We start from the raw sequence: 15,853 nt of genomic DNA on the forward strand, positions 1-15,853 counted from the left end.
ATTATGGACACCCTTATGTATATCCTTATGTACCTCTGTATTACTACTGTGCTCGCTTTGTACTTAAACAGACAAATGATAGAGTTTCACGTGGCATTATAGACACCCTTATGTATATGCTTATGTACCTGTATTACTACTCTGCTTGCTTTGTACTAGAGTACAAAGTATTGCCGGCGTATGTACATAAAAACATGTATACACACATGTATATATGATGTTGAAGAACATCCTTGACCCTATTCTCTACAAGGCCTTTCCTCAGCTGTCAGGGTCGACAAGAAAATGGTTCAATAGGTTCGATAGATTCAACGCCTTTTGACATAACACCGTTACATGCTTCAATGTTCACGTGTCAAAATTCAAAACTCGATTTCTCTAGTGGGAAACTGATTAAGAAGACGGCAGCCTCCATTTGAAACCTACTTTTATATGTATGTCACGTACGAAAATACAATGGAAATGTTAATAAAAAGTGGCCTTAGCGTCATAACAAGAATAACATGGCTATATGCACAAAAAATTATGAAATTTAGCCAAAATTATTGTAATTTGAGTTGAAATCTTATTACCAATTAGAGTTAATCTTGAGCACTTATGACGGATATAGCCAAAAGTTGTTGAAATTGCATTAATAAATACATTTAATTTATTCATTTGTGAATTAAAATTACAAAATTTGACACCAAGACTCAATTTTCATCCTAGATTTCAATCATTTAATTCTTCGTTTTAGAAAAGAGCATTGAGTTTGTAGGGAGTTTTTAGAGCCTTGTAGGTAAGATTGAACCATTTTTTATTGTCATGGACTAGTATGATAACAATGAAAAAAATAGGATCAAATTGTTCATATGTAAAAATTTTATGATCATAGCGCTATATAAATAGTAATTTGGGACACAACAGTACGGAAACGAGGTTTTAGAAGGGTTTAAAGTCGCATTTGAAGACGTTTGTCAGTGCCAACTCAAAAAACCTCTCCCATTTACTAAAATCGATTAATTTTTGAACTCCATTCAATTTATATCTTGAAACAATTAATGTACAGCAGCAAACCTGAGCTTTCTTTGAGCATCAAAATTGATCAGACAAAATTTCCACTCGGTAAGCCTGCAGTTTTTGTTCTAAACCAACCGAACAATTCCTCAGTTATGTTTAGAGTAATTGTTAAACAAGCTACTTCAAAAACCGCAGCAAAGCTTTCTCTCAACCCCCGATCATTTTCTCGCACCTGCAGCTTCCTTGGATTCTCCCAAGATTCGACTTTCCCGGAGAAATTTAAGGTTAGGCCCCTTTTTTATTTTAATTCTAGCTCCAGTATTTGTAATCCTGAACTGGGTCTTCGCAAAATTGGCGAAGTTTTTACCCGGGACGAAGTCGTGGGCAGGCCTATTTTCAGCGCTGTGAGAAGCCAAGTAAACAGTTATGGATTGTGCCCAAAAGGTTATGCCTCTGTGGCAGAGGCTGTGGCGGTATCACCCACTGACGTGGAGGATGATTATTATGATGTTAACCTTTCCGTGGCTGATGAGGTTCAGGAATTGTTAACCGAGATGAAAAAGGTGGAGAGGAAACAGTATTGTATGCGCTGGAGGCAGCAGAGCGATCATGGAATGGGGAAACAGAAGTACCAAGCGCTTAGGAGGAGGCAGGCTAGGATCGAGACTGAAGCGTGGGAGCAAGCGGCTAAAGAGTATAAGGAGCTTTTAATGGATATGTGTGAGCAGAAATTGGCTCCAAATTTGCCTTACATGAAGTCTTTATTTTTGGGATGGTTTGAGCCGTTGCGTGATAAGATTGCTGCAGAGCAGGAGTTCATTCGGAAAGGGAAGAGTAAGGCGGCCTATGGCAAGTATTTTGATCACTTGCCAGCTGACATGATGGCTATTATTACAATGCATAAGCTAATGGGATTGTTGATGACCGGAGGTGAGCATGGGTGTGCAAGGGTAGTTCAGGCTGCTTGCATGATAGGTGATGCAATTGAGCAGGAGGTTGGTGAGCTTTAGATTTTTGCATATCCAACTGCCTTTATTTGAAAGGCAATATAGTTGGAAAATTTTATGCCTTAGTTATATTGCCTAGTTTTAGTTGCTCACTTGCTTGAACTCACTATTTACTACTTAATAAAAAAGGACATCAAATTATTATTGGTAAGTGGTAGCATTTTCGGTGATTCTCAACACTGAAGTAGATTAGATGAGACTAGGAATATTTGAGATGGTTAATAGTAACTCTTGAATCATGAAGACTTGAAAATTTTCACTGACTTGCTGGACATTTAGTATTCATGAAAGGTTTAAATTAAGGTAGTAGGTAGGAAATTAGTAGTGTTAAACCAGATAAAATTCAGCTTGCTATTTAGGAGATCATGATATCGATTAAAAGTGTTTGCCACATACCCGGAGTGTGTTTTGGTTTGGAACATTCCCAAAGTATTATTAAATGGATGCAAAAAAGCTTGATTTAATGAACAAGGGTGCAATTTGCCTATTTGTAAAATTAGAAAAGGTGTGGTGCCTTTTCTGGGGACAAGGGGGTAATATGCTTTTATCCATTTCAGAATCTTTTATGGTTGGTTGATTGTAATGGAAGCTTTTTTTATTATTTTCCTAACAATTTCTGTCATCGATCAGGTTAGAATACACAAATTCTTGAAGAAAACGGAGACAAACAAAGTTAGAGAGACAAAAAAGGAAGGAGGTGGATCTGATGGCAATGACCAAGAACAAGAAAAGTTGCGAAAGGCTGTTAATAATTTGATGAAAAAACAAAAGCTGCGAGCAGTGAGGCAACTAGTTAAAGGACAGGATGATTCAAAACCATGGGGCACTGATGCTAAAGCAAAGGTCTGACCTAACTCTTGTACTCATTGCATTAACTTTATATTCTTTTTACAAACTAAATGTGCGGTTATTTTTAACTCTCAGGTTGGCAGTCGACTCATTGAATTGCTGCTTCAAACAGCCTATATACAGCCTCCAGTCGATCAGTTAGCGGACAGTCCACCTGATATTCGACCTGCATTTATACACACTTGTATAACTGTACGGAAAGAAACAAAGTAATTTATTATTATTTTTCTGTCTTATAAGCAAGCTTTCTTTTTGTTGCTTTCAGATCTTCAACAGCGCTTACTAGCTTCTCTTTGTGCAGGAAATTTTTTTATTTTTTATTTCTTCTGTCTTTAAGCAAGCTTTCTTTTTGTTGCTTCAGGTCTTCAACAGTGCTTATTAGCTTCTCTTTGTGCAGGAACTTTAGCAGAAGATATGGTGTTATCCAATGCGATCCACTTGTTACTAAAGGCCTTGAAAGAACTGTAAGTTCATTTATTTCTTCCCGTTCTTCGTTGGGAAAAATCAGATACAATCATTTCAAATAGCACAATTATTAAGGCATGACTTGGAAATTTATTTTTAGTTCAGTTAGTGTATTAAATCTTCTGAGGAATCTTTTGATGAACTCCAATGTATATCTTGAAGTTCATGTTAATTTTTTATCATCTCACGTGTAAATTAATCTCTGAAAGTTAATATTTTGTTTACAGGCCAGGCACACGGTCATCCCTTATATGCCAATGTTAGTGCCTCCAGTGAAGTGGACTAGGTATGTTAACTAGGTGTTTCTGATTGGATTGCCATTTTCTCCTTTCCATTTTTATGTTATATCTTAAAAGTATGAATTTTGATCAATCATCTTTACTTGGTATATTATGTGACGTCTATTAATACTTAGACACTCAAGAGATGTTGGATGTGACAGATACTTTTAATGGATGGACTTGAAATTAGGACTATATAGTCCGCTGGCCAATAGGAGTTTTATTATGTTTTTCCTGATTATATTAGGTTACCAGTTCAACAATAAAAAATAATAATAATAATAATAAGTATGATGTTTCCTCTAGCTAATTTTTACCTATTAAAAATTCTAACATGACAGTTTCATGAAATGCATCAACAAAAGCATGAGCACAAAGTCAAATGAAAGGACTGCATATTCCTGCACATCTATTCTTAGCATGGATAGTTATAGGATTCTTTATTATCTTTCAGGTTTTGATACTTTGGTTTTATATGCATGACCTATTCCAAATACTTGATATTTGGACACCTGTCTGTTATGCTGCATTGACTATTTCAAATAAACTGGAACTCCCACTTTGAACACTTTGTATTGAATTGGACATCAGTTTTGCTAAATAAGTCAAATAAGTACAAATCTTTCTGCACATCTATTCTTAGCATGGATAGTTATAGGATTCTTTATTATCTTTCAGGTTTTGATACTTTGGTTTTATATGCATGACCTATTCCAAATACTTGATATTTGGACACCTGTCTGTTATGCTGCATTGACTATTTAAAATAAACTGGAACTCCCACTTTGAACACTTTGTATTGAATTGGACATCAGTTTTGCTAAATAAGTCAAATAAGTACAAATCTTATATATTTCCTTGCACGTGTCTTTTATATTGAGAGAGTGAATTTTCTGATGCGTGCACACCATCAGCTCCAACACTCACATCCCAATTCAAGTAAAGTAGATTTTCCAGTTTTTCTTGAGATATATACATCTGTTTTCTAGAGTAGATATTAATTGCCATAGGCTTAATTTTGATAACTTCTCTCTGTTGATGTCCCTGGATTTCGAAGTTTATCTCCTTCTGTGTTGTATTGGGAATGCAACTTTAGGGTTAAATTTATGTTGACTTCAAATAATGCATGAGATCTTTTTTTCCCTACAGCGTCTCTTATTTTATTTTATTACTAGTGGGTGTCTCTTCAAATCACTGCATATGTAAAGATGCGGGATCTGAGAGCAGATTGACTGTTTTTAAGTCCAGTAGGTGAATGTTACTTCTGGTGTGTGATCCTGATCAAATATCTTATTTTCTTCTGCAGTTATGATAGGGGTGCACACTTATATTTGCCTTCATATGTCATGCGCACACATGGAGCAAGACAACAACGTGAAGCAGTTAAGAGGGCCCCTAGGAAACAGTTAGAACCGGTCTTTGAGGTTTGGTACTCATTTTGTCATTTGGTTTTAGTTTACAAGTGGTCTTGTGGATACTGTGATATGTTAAATTTATATTTCCGTTTTCTTGTTCAGGCTTTGGATACACTTGGAAGCACCAAATGGAGAGTGAATAAGAGAGTACTTTGGATCATTGACCGAATATGGGCTAGTGGAGGTTGCCTTGGGGACTTGGTTGACCGGAATGATGTGTGTTAATCTGCATCTCTATTTTTTCCATTCAGAATTGTTTTCATTTGTTGACCTAGGTTAGGAGGGGTTTGAATGATTCATTTATCAATAACTGTTGCATATTTCTTGTTTCATGCAGATCCCTCTGCCAGAGCAGCCGGATACAGAAGATGAAGCAGTACTTAAGAAATGGAAGTGGAAAGTTAAATCTATCAAGAAAGAGAATAGAGAGAGGCATTCACAACGATGTGATATAGAGCTCAAACTTGCTGTTAGATCTATTGTCCTTTTTAAATTTTGTTAGTGCATTATGTTTGCAATAAGAGTTAAATGAAATCTTCTCGATTGTGAACAGGTTGCACGGAGAATGAAGGAGGAAGAAGGTTTCTTTTACCCACACAACCTTGATTTCCGTGGTAGGGCATACCCCATGCATCCACATTTAAACCATCTGGGTTCCGATATCTGTCGGGGAATCCTGGAGTTTGCAGAGGGACGTCCGCTTGGGAAATTAGGCTTGCACTGGCTTAAGATACACTTGGCAAATTTGTTTGCCAATGGTGTGGACAAATTATCTCACGAGGGTCGAATCTCTTTTATTGAGAACCACTTGGATGATATATTTGATTCTGCAGACAGGCCACTTGAAGGGAAGTGCTGGTGGTTGAATGCAGAAGATCCATTTCAGTGTTTGGCTGTATGCATTAATCTTTCTGAAGCCTTGAGAAGTCCATCTCCAGAGACAACAATTTCGCATATCCCTGTGCATCAGGTAGTGTTTTTATGTAACATGTTTTTTTCTTTAAACCTTCAATATACCTCACTGCCTGGTAGAATAAACAAATTGTCTTTAGTAGTGATATCCAGGGTGGTAAAGTATGTTAGAGAGAAAACTAGGGACATGCAATCTTTCCTATAGAAATTTTTTAGTTTTGAATGCTAATTGTATTAGTGTCAAACTTGGTGTTTGGAGTATCGAGCCTGATATACTGGAAAACCTGTGCATTTTTATATTGACTTGGAGCTTGTTTAGGTGGGCTTATTTTCTTTGTTATAAGCAAATAAGTATGGTGTGGCATACTTATTTCCCACACAAATGTGTATGGGACCCATTGTCAGTTGTTATATCCTCCTCCTCCTTTTTTTTTTTATGTCTTGCCCTTGTAAATTGTCTGCATAATGTTAAAATACCTGAAATGTTACTTTGTAGTGGCCTTTTACTTTCGGGCTGCTTAATACAATTGCCACAAAAAATTTGAAAGTTTTATGGCATTGATTTTTTGTTTGATTATTTTTATTTGGGTATCTCCAGAAAATTCTTTGATTATTGGAGTTGACAATATCAAATTATTTCCCTTTTTATTAATGATTAAATTTATTCTAATAAGTTGTGATTTTCTAGGATGGTTCCTGCAATGGTTTACAGCACTATGCTGCTCTTGGTAGAGATAAGGTGATTTCATTTATCTGTTTTCTTTGACTATCTTGGCATGCATTTCTCGTTTAAGATATTATGGTACAAAAACTGTTTTTGGCAATCAGCAGCCTGAATACTTGGTATTATTTAGAACGAAAAATTGAGATGCTTATTGGGTAAAAAAAAAATCTTGATCAACATGATATATACAGAGATTAATAAGAAAGTCAGTAAGATATTAGCATCCATTTTTCTTACTTGATGTCTTTCTGGTGCAACCAATCGCATTGCACGCATATTTCAAGTTCATGTTTTTACCTCTGCTGAGTGGTTTCTGTGTTCTTAGACAGCTGGAAGATCTGATACCTTGTTAAACTTTGTCAGTCCCCCATCCCAAATTTTCAATCTAACAGGCTCACTAGTTTTGTTGATTCAGTTGGGAGCAGCGACTGTTAACTTGGTTGCTGGAGAAAAACCTGGTGATGTTTACTCAGGAATAGCTGCCAGGTGATCTGCTTTTCCCTTGGTACCAGAAGTTTTTTTTTCAATAATTCATAACTATTTTTTCTGAACGAGGTGTAGGAGGTGAGATATATGTCATCAGGCAAGTTGATACTTTACTAAATTGTGAGAAAAATCAGAGATTAAGGATTGTTTTTAGTTTGCTTTGAATGCATGTTATGGAGCCTGGGCAGTAAGAAGAGAAAGTTGCATTGCTTCTGGCTGGCAGCATTTTTATATTCAGATGCATATTTGAAATCCAAATATTGAACTTGATGGTTTGAAAATGAAAAAAAAATAAAAAATAAAAAATAAAATTATATATATATTGCTGGCCTTAACTTTTTGTTTTGCCGACATGTGAAGTCCTCTTTAAAATACTGGAACAGTGACTCATTTTACCTCGACGAAGCATTATTCAACCATCTTTAACCAGCCATTGCTGATTTTTTGCTCTATGTAGCAGATTGCAGTGAAGTTGAGCAGTAACTAAGATAATTTTTCACCTCTCATAGAGTGGAGTAACTGTATAATACAAAAAGTACAGGACACAAATGACCTGTTTAATCCCCCCACCTCTTTTCAAATGAACTCACATGTACAAGAGAGATATTGGATAATTAGGTTGTTAAGTTTCTATTTTTTACATGGAAGAATTGCTTTCTGGATAAGCTTGAATGAGGTATTTGAGATATTAGTGTATTGAAAACAAATCTGATCTGACTACTCAAATCTAAACAATGTTAAACTGGAAGTCCTCAATCACATTATTTTCTCATCTGTGCAAAAGAACCTTTTTTATTGAACTATTTTTTAAACATGATACCTTCATGCAGAGTTCTCGAGATTATGAAGAGTGATGCACAGAAGGATCCTGCAGTATTTCCAGATGCTTTGCGAGCAAGAGCTTTAGTCAGTCAGGTTTTATGTCACCACTGCTCAAGTTTACAGTTATGCTTGCATCAAAAATGATATCATATTAAATTTCTTGGTGATTGTAACAGTCATAACATGGAGTTCTATCCACAAATTGATCCATTATGAACTCAAATATATTTCATCCAACAGTGTTGATGACTTCATATTTTTGCAAGATTCTGTATGATCTATTTGATATTTTACATTCTACAGCGTTTTTGACCCCCTAGGCACTTGTTATTTTACTGATCATTCGCTCTATATCCAAATAATGTTTAGGTAGACAGGAAGTTGGTGAAACAGACAGTGATGACATCTGTATATGGTGTCACTTATATTGGGGCTAGAGATCAGATAAAGAGAAGATTAAAGGAACGTGATGCCATTGCAGATGATACAGAGCTCTTTAGTGCTGCTTGTTATGCAGCAAAAGTAAGGCTCAACTTTAGCCCAATTACATTTTCTGTAAGTGAAAAGTATTGATATACATACATTTCTGAAAATAAAATATGTATGGAATACTCGGTGTTGAAGTTATTCTCACAACCACCATGTAACTTCTTTCTTGGCCAATTCTTAGTATTGAAATAGTTGTGATATTCTGGTGCAGCCCTACCAAATCCATGACAATTATAAGTTATTTTGCATTAACATTTACTAGGATTTAGCTTACATTCATTTCCCCAAGTCTAACTTGTCCTGCAAAACACATTTCTCATGCCCGCGAGTTTTTGGGTGTATGGGCTGGTAGCCTGGTTCTCACGTTACTAAATCAACTTAATGTGGTTAATATGATGACAATGGTGTGTATATACCCCTTCTCAATGGAATAATGTGCTATCAGGGTCTTTTTCTTGGGCCTCATTGTTCAATACTCATATCTGCTCCTGGATTATTTAGTTTGGAAATTATACTTCTTGATGACGTCTAATATTTGCCTATTGGTACTTGATAGACTACCTTAACTGCACTCGGGCAGATGTTTGAATCTGCACGCAGCATCATGAGCTGGCTTGGAGAATGTGCTAAGGTGTGTACTGGTAGTTTCCATGAATATGCAATATGCTTTACCTTGAGATGTTATTTAGGCGAAATTTTTTGCTAGAGATCTGATGAATATTCATATAATGGGGGGGCTTATGCATTGTGGCTCTGTTGGACTGAGGTGTGTACCGTGGAACTGCTTGGCAGATTTCACTAGATAATTGAAGTAGTAGTTGGTTTTTAGATTTTCCTCAAAACAAGACCATATGGGATGTGTTTTAATCTTTGTATGTTTCAAATTTGCAATTCAGTAGCGTTGCAACTAGTTGGATATTACATAATCATTACAAACCTTGGACAGATTATTGCATCTGAAAACCAGCCAGTTCAATGGACAACTCCCCTGGGACTCCCCGTTGTCCAGCCTTACCGGAAAGTAGGAAGGCATCTGGTGAGTGTAATTAAAATTAAGAAAATGTCATTTACTCGTTTTTATCATTTCAATTGAGTCAAAACCAATAATATTTTCATGGTCTTCATCTGATGTGCAGGTTAAGACTTCTCTTCAGATTTTGACGCTGAGGCGTGAAACAGAAAAGGTGGCTTGATAACCTTTCATTAAATATATGAACCTGTGAATGTAGCTACTATGTTGTTTGTCAAGATCATATATTCAACGCCTCGAAGGAAATCCTTTGTCTTGCACGAGTACAATGTATAGGTTTTACACGTTCGGAAATCAAGCTGATGAGAATACATGTTGCTTTACATTTTAGGGCAATTTAAAGTTACCTTGGTAACATTTGACCCAAGTAATTTCTAAAATTGCTCAAACATGTATGACAGTTGCTTAAAAGTAACTTTTAAGCTTAGCCAAACATGATCTCTTATATTATAGTATTAGTCACTGCAAACAAAACTGTTCTGCATCAAAGGCTGATTGTCCCTCTTGATTGTTTGACATTTCTATGCAACTTTCTGAGCTCAGACAAAAATGTCCTATTCCTTGTTTATTTTAGATAATGGTCAAGAGGCAAAGGACAGCTTTTCCGCCAAATTTTGTTCATTCCCTCGATGGTTCACATATGATGATGACTGCAGTTGCATGCAAAAAAGCAGGCTTGAATTTTGCAGGTTCGTCTGACATTCTGTTTGTTGATATCCTCCAATTTTGATATTTGACCACGAATTATCTTACATTCTACATTTAATTACAGGTGTTCATGATTCATATTGGACACATGCATGTGATGTGGATAAAATGAACAGGATATTGAGAGAGAAGTTCGTTGAGTTATACGAAGCACCCATTCTAGAGAATGTAAAGTGTCTAGACATCCTCCACTTTTGAATTGCCTTCTTTTTAACTGGAAAATGAGTATCACTAATCAATATTTGGAAGCATTTATCTAATCAGTCAACTCTAAATGGTAATTGTATCCATAAGGAATCCTAATCTGCACTGTTTGAGCGTGTTTGGCTTTCCTTAAAACGAAAGAGAGAATAAAAAGACAAATGCTGGCTTCTTTTGTAGTGTTTAAGCAAGGCCACAGATGCTCTCTAATCTACTTAGCAAATTACCTTCCAAACATATCAGAACATAATTAATATCAAAATAAGCCCAAAGTTCAAACCTTATGAAATTCTTGCAAATAAGATGTTCAATTTTGTATATCCCCTCCCGTCTCCATAACCTTTGTGACCAAAAGCTTATGCACATCATTATTTGCAGGTTAAATGTTCCAAGCAACAACATAATGATAAAATGATAAATAGCATTAACTAGTTCCCAATTTCCAGTGTAGAAGTAAAAAGTAAAATTTTACCATCCATGAAGTAGAAGCTTTATTTGACATCTAATCTTCTGTCTTCCTCATGAACAGTTGTTGGAGAGTTTTGAGCAGTCCTTCCCTTCGTTGTCTTTCCCTCCATTACCAGAAAGAGGGGACTTTGATCTGAAAGATGTTTTGGAGTCACCTTATTTCTTCAACTAAATGAACTCGAGGTTTTTGTTGCCTAGATGATATATCTCGACATCCATTTGCCTCGAGTAAATGAAATGGTGACAAATGGGCTTCATCCTCAGTGATAAAGGTTGTATGTACATAATACTGACCGGCCTTCCTGTTCATTCTTCATCTTTAAACCCCGGAGTTTTGTACAGTCATCAAAGAGGTTCTACATCAAAGGCAATGCGGAATCTTTTCTCATGCCTCGAACTATGAGATAGACAATACGGGGTCTATTTTGTTTGGAGGAAGTTCGGGGATACATGATACTTTTTTCTGTCGAGATTTCGAGCTTTGCTAGTAGGTGGGTGGATATTGTATGTGATGTTATTTAGCTGAACACGAGCTACAGTGCAATGCTTGCCAAAATCTTCTAGTTTAGTGGATTAACATTTATATATTTTTACCTGTACTAACAAATTTGAAGTCGAAATAGAAAATCGTAGAACGAAAAGTTCAAAATATATTATTTGTTGCTTGAGGTTATGTATTAAACTGTTTTCATATAATCCCTGGATCAAGGCTTAAGATTTGTAAATTTTACGCTCTATCTGCACTTGCAGATGGAGTTGAATGGATAAAATCATGAAAGGGAATTGAATTGCAACGTGAATATGGAACCATTTTGCATTCGTTGGTAATATTAAAATAAGATTAATGTTATTCATCACCATTGGTGTTAAGCAATGTAGCACTTGCATGATATTAAATAATAGATTCACTTAAATTTACTTAATTGAACTTATCAAATGTGGCTACCTAGATTAGCGATAGATAGCATTATTCTTAAAAGAATAAAGCTATTCGTACATCTTCCTTTACAACTTGATTGACAGATGAATGATGTAGTAATTTTATAATGGTTAGATTATATATGTGAGATGTTAAAAGATCCTAAATTGCATTGATTTATCCTAAAGATTTTATTTCAATTGAAATTTCCACAAATAAAAATAAAAAAGAGTTTGTATAAGATAAAGTATATACTTTGTCTTTCTTGTGCTAAAGGTAGCCACGCAATTGCCTTTACATAAGCAGTTGTATGTTATTAAAATAAAAATAAAAAAATCAAGTCGAGCTTCCATTTTTTGGCTGAGCTTTTGCTCGGCTCGGCCAAAAAAAATCCCGATTTAATTTTACTCGAGTTGAGTTGAACCTTGAATTTTGACTAGCGAGCCGGCTTGGCTCGGTTCGACTCGTTGACATCTCTAACTGAATCGACTCACCATGGTTTTGTTTAAAAAAAAAAAACAAATCAAACCAATTAATTGTATCAAGCCAACCCAAATCGATTTGGTTTGATTAGTTTGGTCTATTTAATCACATCATTGCATATATTTCCTCCACATAGTGGGAAATGCCAACCAAGTGGTAAGAGATGATGTACATATAGTATTATTCCTTTTCATATCATTCTTATTTTCATATTAAAACAAGTTGTCTTGAGGATTGTTTTTGTCCAAAATTTTCATTGAGATAGAATAAAAGACTTATTTATCCCTTATATTTTTAAATAAGGAAAAAGAAAAATAATTACAAAATTCAAGCTAAATATTTTCCAATATAAAAATATTAACATTATTTTTTAGAATAAAAATGTAATAATGAATGGACTTCAAGACTTTAATTTAGCCCTTGTTTGAGCCACATTATTGGAATGAAAATGTATTTTTGAATAATATAATGATGGAAAATGTGTGGTTAAAAAAAATAATGAAATGTTTTGAATTTGCATGTAATATTATTTTATTAAAAAATATGTTGTTGAAATTGAAAGGCGGTGATTCAACACCCTTCTGTTTACCCGGTAATGTTTGGCGTTTCCACCACTCCGTCAAGTATGCAAGACCTGAAAAATGAAGGCGGGGCTTTCTCCCCCGTTTTACCTCCGGCGTGAGAATTAGTTTTCAGACTTGGAAAGAATATATTTGAAAATCAGATGGCTAAAAACGAGAATGGGAGCCCAAAAAAAATCATCCCTTACCTGTGTCTCATCCGGGGGTATTTATAGATATTAGGCACTAGGTAACCGCTGGGCGGTTGTGGTGCCACGTGTCCCATGATGATATGCCCACTATATCCACGTTCTGAGTGATGAGTCCTTAACTTCCCGTCTGAAGATTGTACCTGTATCAGCGGCCATGTAACCTTATCGATTCGTTAAAGGTTTTATGGCTAAGTGTTTGGACAAGGGATATCATTCCCGTTGAGGATTTCGCCTAGTGGTAGAATGATTTCTTGGGATAGCGGTAGAGCGCCCTTTGGGGGTTGTGGTAGAGCGCTTCCTAGACGTAGTGGTAGAGCGCTCCCTAGGTGTAGTGGTAGAGCGCTCCCAGGGTGTAGTGGTAGAACGCCCTATGAGGGTCGATGGCCTTGCATCGGTGTGCTGTGATCTGCCTTGCTCGTCCTTGGGGGTGTCTCCTTCTACCAACCTATATCATTTTTTTTTTTTTTTTTAATAAAGAGAAAGGAATAGTTCGTATTAGCGAATCGAATTATATAAACACGATCGAGTGGCAATTCTACTGTACACATGGATCCTCACTAATGGCTTTAATATTGGAGGGAGATTTCCCTCCAATTCCCCCCCCCCCCCCAAATTTGAATTCTAGTGTTATAAAAAGGGGGGGGGGATAATTCTCATTTTAGAAAATCACTTTCATTTTCTCTCAACTTTCTAGACTTCCTCTCTTCTAAGGTAATTTCCTCTCTTTATTTACATCCAAGATCTTGCTTTAAATTTCTTCTCTTCATCATTTTTGTTTTCATGTATAAAACTATCCTTTCTTCTCCTTCCAATGAAAAAAGTGATGGGGGTGTAGTGATTTGACCGGACCTTCGTCGGAGGGTGCCGGCGGGAGTCCGACCGACCCACGGGGGGGTCGGTCACCGGCCAGCGGGGCTGGTTGCTCGACCAGCCCCGCTGGTCGACCAGTTGGTCGACGGGTGTCGACCAGCCCGAAGGCTGGCCGTCTCCTGCCATCCATTAATTCTCGTGGTTTGTCCGGTCCTTCGATCCGTCCTTGTATTGACTCGCCCCCTTCATCCGGCAAATCCCTTTATGATAGTGATAGTGAAACTCATTCAATTGACTCTCAGCCATTTGTTCCAAATCTCCCAAAGAGACACATTGGTTCTTCTAAATCTCCAGGCCAGAATTTGGAAATCGGGCGTGACCCGGCCGGTGAGGTTGTCCCCTTAGATATCCCAAAAAGTTATAGTCTCTACAATTCGCCACTCAAGTTAGAAAAATGTCTAGGAAAGTATGACCGGGTTGATGATTACGTCTATAGAGCCTCTGGTTCTAAAGAAAGGCTCCCCGGGTCCGACCCCCGTGAGATAGCCATGTACAAGGATGTTATGGACGGGGGTTTTCGGTTCCCCATTCATCCCTTTTTTGTATCGATTTTCAACGAATTCCACCTTACTCCTAGTCAAATTAATCCTAATGCATGGAGAAAAGCGTTATATTTTCTGTACGTCTATCTCAAAAAGGGAATTTCATCTTCCATGGATCTTTTCAGGTGTATCTTCGAAATGCATGAGCTAGTTCAATGTAATGCCTTTGTCTATTTTACCACTAGGGTACCTATGCAATTCCCTAAGTTTAGGAATTCGAATAGCGGATGGAAGTCCCGATTTTTCTTCGTCCGGCCTTCAAAGGGTCAGTTTTCTTTTAACACAAACTGGCGACACCCCCAAATTCGTCTCTTCAATAGCCAAGTAGAAGCTACTCCCTTTCTAGAAGCTCAAATCCAGGACTTGGTTGATGTTCCGCCCTTTGCACCTGACTTAGGGTCAGTCCTTACCATGAAGAACACGTTGAAAGTGGGGATGAGTCGTCCAATTGGTAGGTCGTTTATGTTGTTTTTCTTTTTCTTTTTCTTTTTTTTTTAGCATGCACACACGTTCATTTATTATTTTTTTTGCCTTTAGCTCGTCGAGACTAACGAGCTTGGATGTTTGTTTCAGGTATGGACTTTGATCTTAATGAGGTATTGAGGACTCTGCCAGGAGGAGATGAGGGTCTTACCCTCGTTGATGGTAAGCTTTCATATTCACCCCCACCCTCTCTTCCCCCCTCTTTCCTTTTTTTTTTTCGGGTACTCTACCTTGTGAGTTTAACTGATTTCAACTTACATGTGCAGGGGCCGAGCTTGATCTGGAAGGAGTCATGGACTCCATGCCTGACCAGGGGCAGGAGGGTGAGGTGGATCCTTTGCCTATCCCTTCAAAGAGAAGAAGGGGGGCCGACCTTGGGAGAAAGTCTCAGACGATCAACGAGACTTCTCAGCCTTTAGATGAGCCTCGTGATGTGGTTCCAGCTCCTAGGCCGGGAGCTCCTAGTCGTGCGCGATGTGAGCGCGAGGACTCGCTTCCTAGCTTTGGGTTTCCTCCCACCCGGGGCTATCATGAGATGGGGGTGCTTAAGTCGTTGGTGATCCCCGCTCGATCCAGAGCGATTGCAGGGCGCAGCGCAGATGACATAGAAAGGGCTGCGGCTGTTTACCTTCAGAGGGTATGTTTCTCATTTCGAGATTTTTTTTTTTTAGGTGGTGGCCCTCCAGACCGGACTCGCTGAGTCGAATCGCCGCCTAGCCTCAGAGCTGAAAACTCTTACTGAAGAAAAGAAAAAGGAGGCTCATCACCACAAGAAGAAAATATCCTCCTTGAGGAAATCTCTGGAGATGTCGGACGCTCGAGCTCGTGAGCAAGAGACGAAGATTGACAACCTACGCTCTGTTTTGGCTTGTGCTCCTGAAGAGGCGGTTGAGAGGTATAAGGCCTCAGGTGAGTACGCTGGAGATCT

At 37.5% G+C, this 15,853-nt stretch overlaps 2 protein-coding genes across 9 annotated transcripts in view; both read left to right on the top strand.

Moving 5' to 3' along the window:
- The first annotated feature begins 679 nt into the window (after positions 1-679).
- LOC111367888 (DNA-directed RNA polymerase 2B, chloroplastic/mitochondrial-like) lies at positions 680-11,514 on the top strand. Of its 8 annotated transcripts, XM_022988986.1 has the most exons (21): positions 680-1,104; positions 1,238-1,283; positions 1,388-1,994; positions 2,637-2,849; positions 2,931-3,064; positions 3,217-3,319; positions 3,548-3,606; positions 4,908-5,025; positions 5,119-5,232; positions 5,354-5,485; positions 5,570-5,986; positions 6,617-6,667; positions 7,068-7,138; positions 7,969-8,053; positions 8,330-8,515; positions 9,006-9,080; positions 9,396-9,485; positions 9,586-9,633; positions 10,054-10,168; positions 10,252-10,355; positions 10,918-11,283. In XM_022988986.1, the coding sequence occupies exons 1-21, from the start codon at positions 1,041-1,043 to the stop codon at positions 11,026-11,028; spliced, it is 2,943 nt and encodes a 980-aa protein (XP_022844754.1). In that variant the 5' UTR covers positions 680-1,040; the 3' UTR covers positions 11,029-11,283. The 8 variants fall into 8 exon arrangements, with proteins under 8 accessions (XP_022844754.1, XP_022844751.1, XP_022844747.1 ...); XM_022988983.1 differs by having other exon boundaries at positions 1,195-1,994; XM_022988987.1 differs by lacking the exon at positions 680-1,104 and having other exon boundaries at positions 1,195-1,283; positions 1,360-1,994.
- Positions 11,515-14,835: 3,321 nt separating this feature from the next.
- Positions 14,836-15,853, top strand: part of LOC111366908 — a 1,273-nt gene continuing 255 nt past the window's right edge. The window contains exons 1-3 of the mRNA XM_022987588.1: positions 14,836-15,087; positions 15,192-15,562; positions 15,597-15,834. Coding sequence (XP_022843356.1) covers positions 15,003-15,087; positions 15,192-15,562; positions 15,597-15,834 — 694 coding nt within the window. The 5' untranslated portion in view covers positions 14,836-15,002. The remainder of the gene's footprint in view (positions 15,088-15,191; positions 15,563-15,596; positions 15,835-15,853) is intronic.

The sequence above is a fragment of the Olea europaea genome, chromosome 18 (assembly GCF_002742605.1).
Source record: "Olea europaea var. sylvestris chromosome 18, O_europaea_v1, whole genome shotgun sequence".
In the NCBI taxonomy this organism is placed as follows: domain Eukaryota; kingdom Viridiplantae; phylum Streptophyta; class Magnoliopsida; order Lamiales; family Oleaceae; genus Olea; species Olea europaea.

Coding starts and splice junctions, on each gene's coding strand:
- LOC111367888 (XM_022988979.1), top strand. CDS start 1,041: ATGTACAGCAGCAAACCTGAGCTTTCTTTGAGCATCAAAATTGATCAG. Junction 1,995..2,636: donor GTGATGCAATTGAGCAGGAG/GTTGGTGAGCTT, acceptor GTCATCGATCAG/GTTAGAATACACAAATTCTT. Junction 5,987..6,616: donor CGCATATCCCTGTGCATCAG/GTAGTGTTTTTA, acceptor GTGATTTTCTAG/GATGGTTCCTGCAATGGTTT.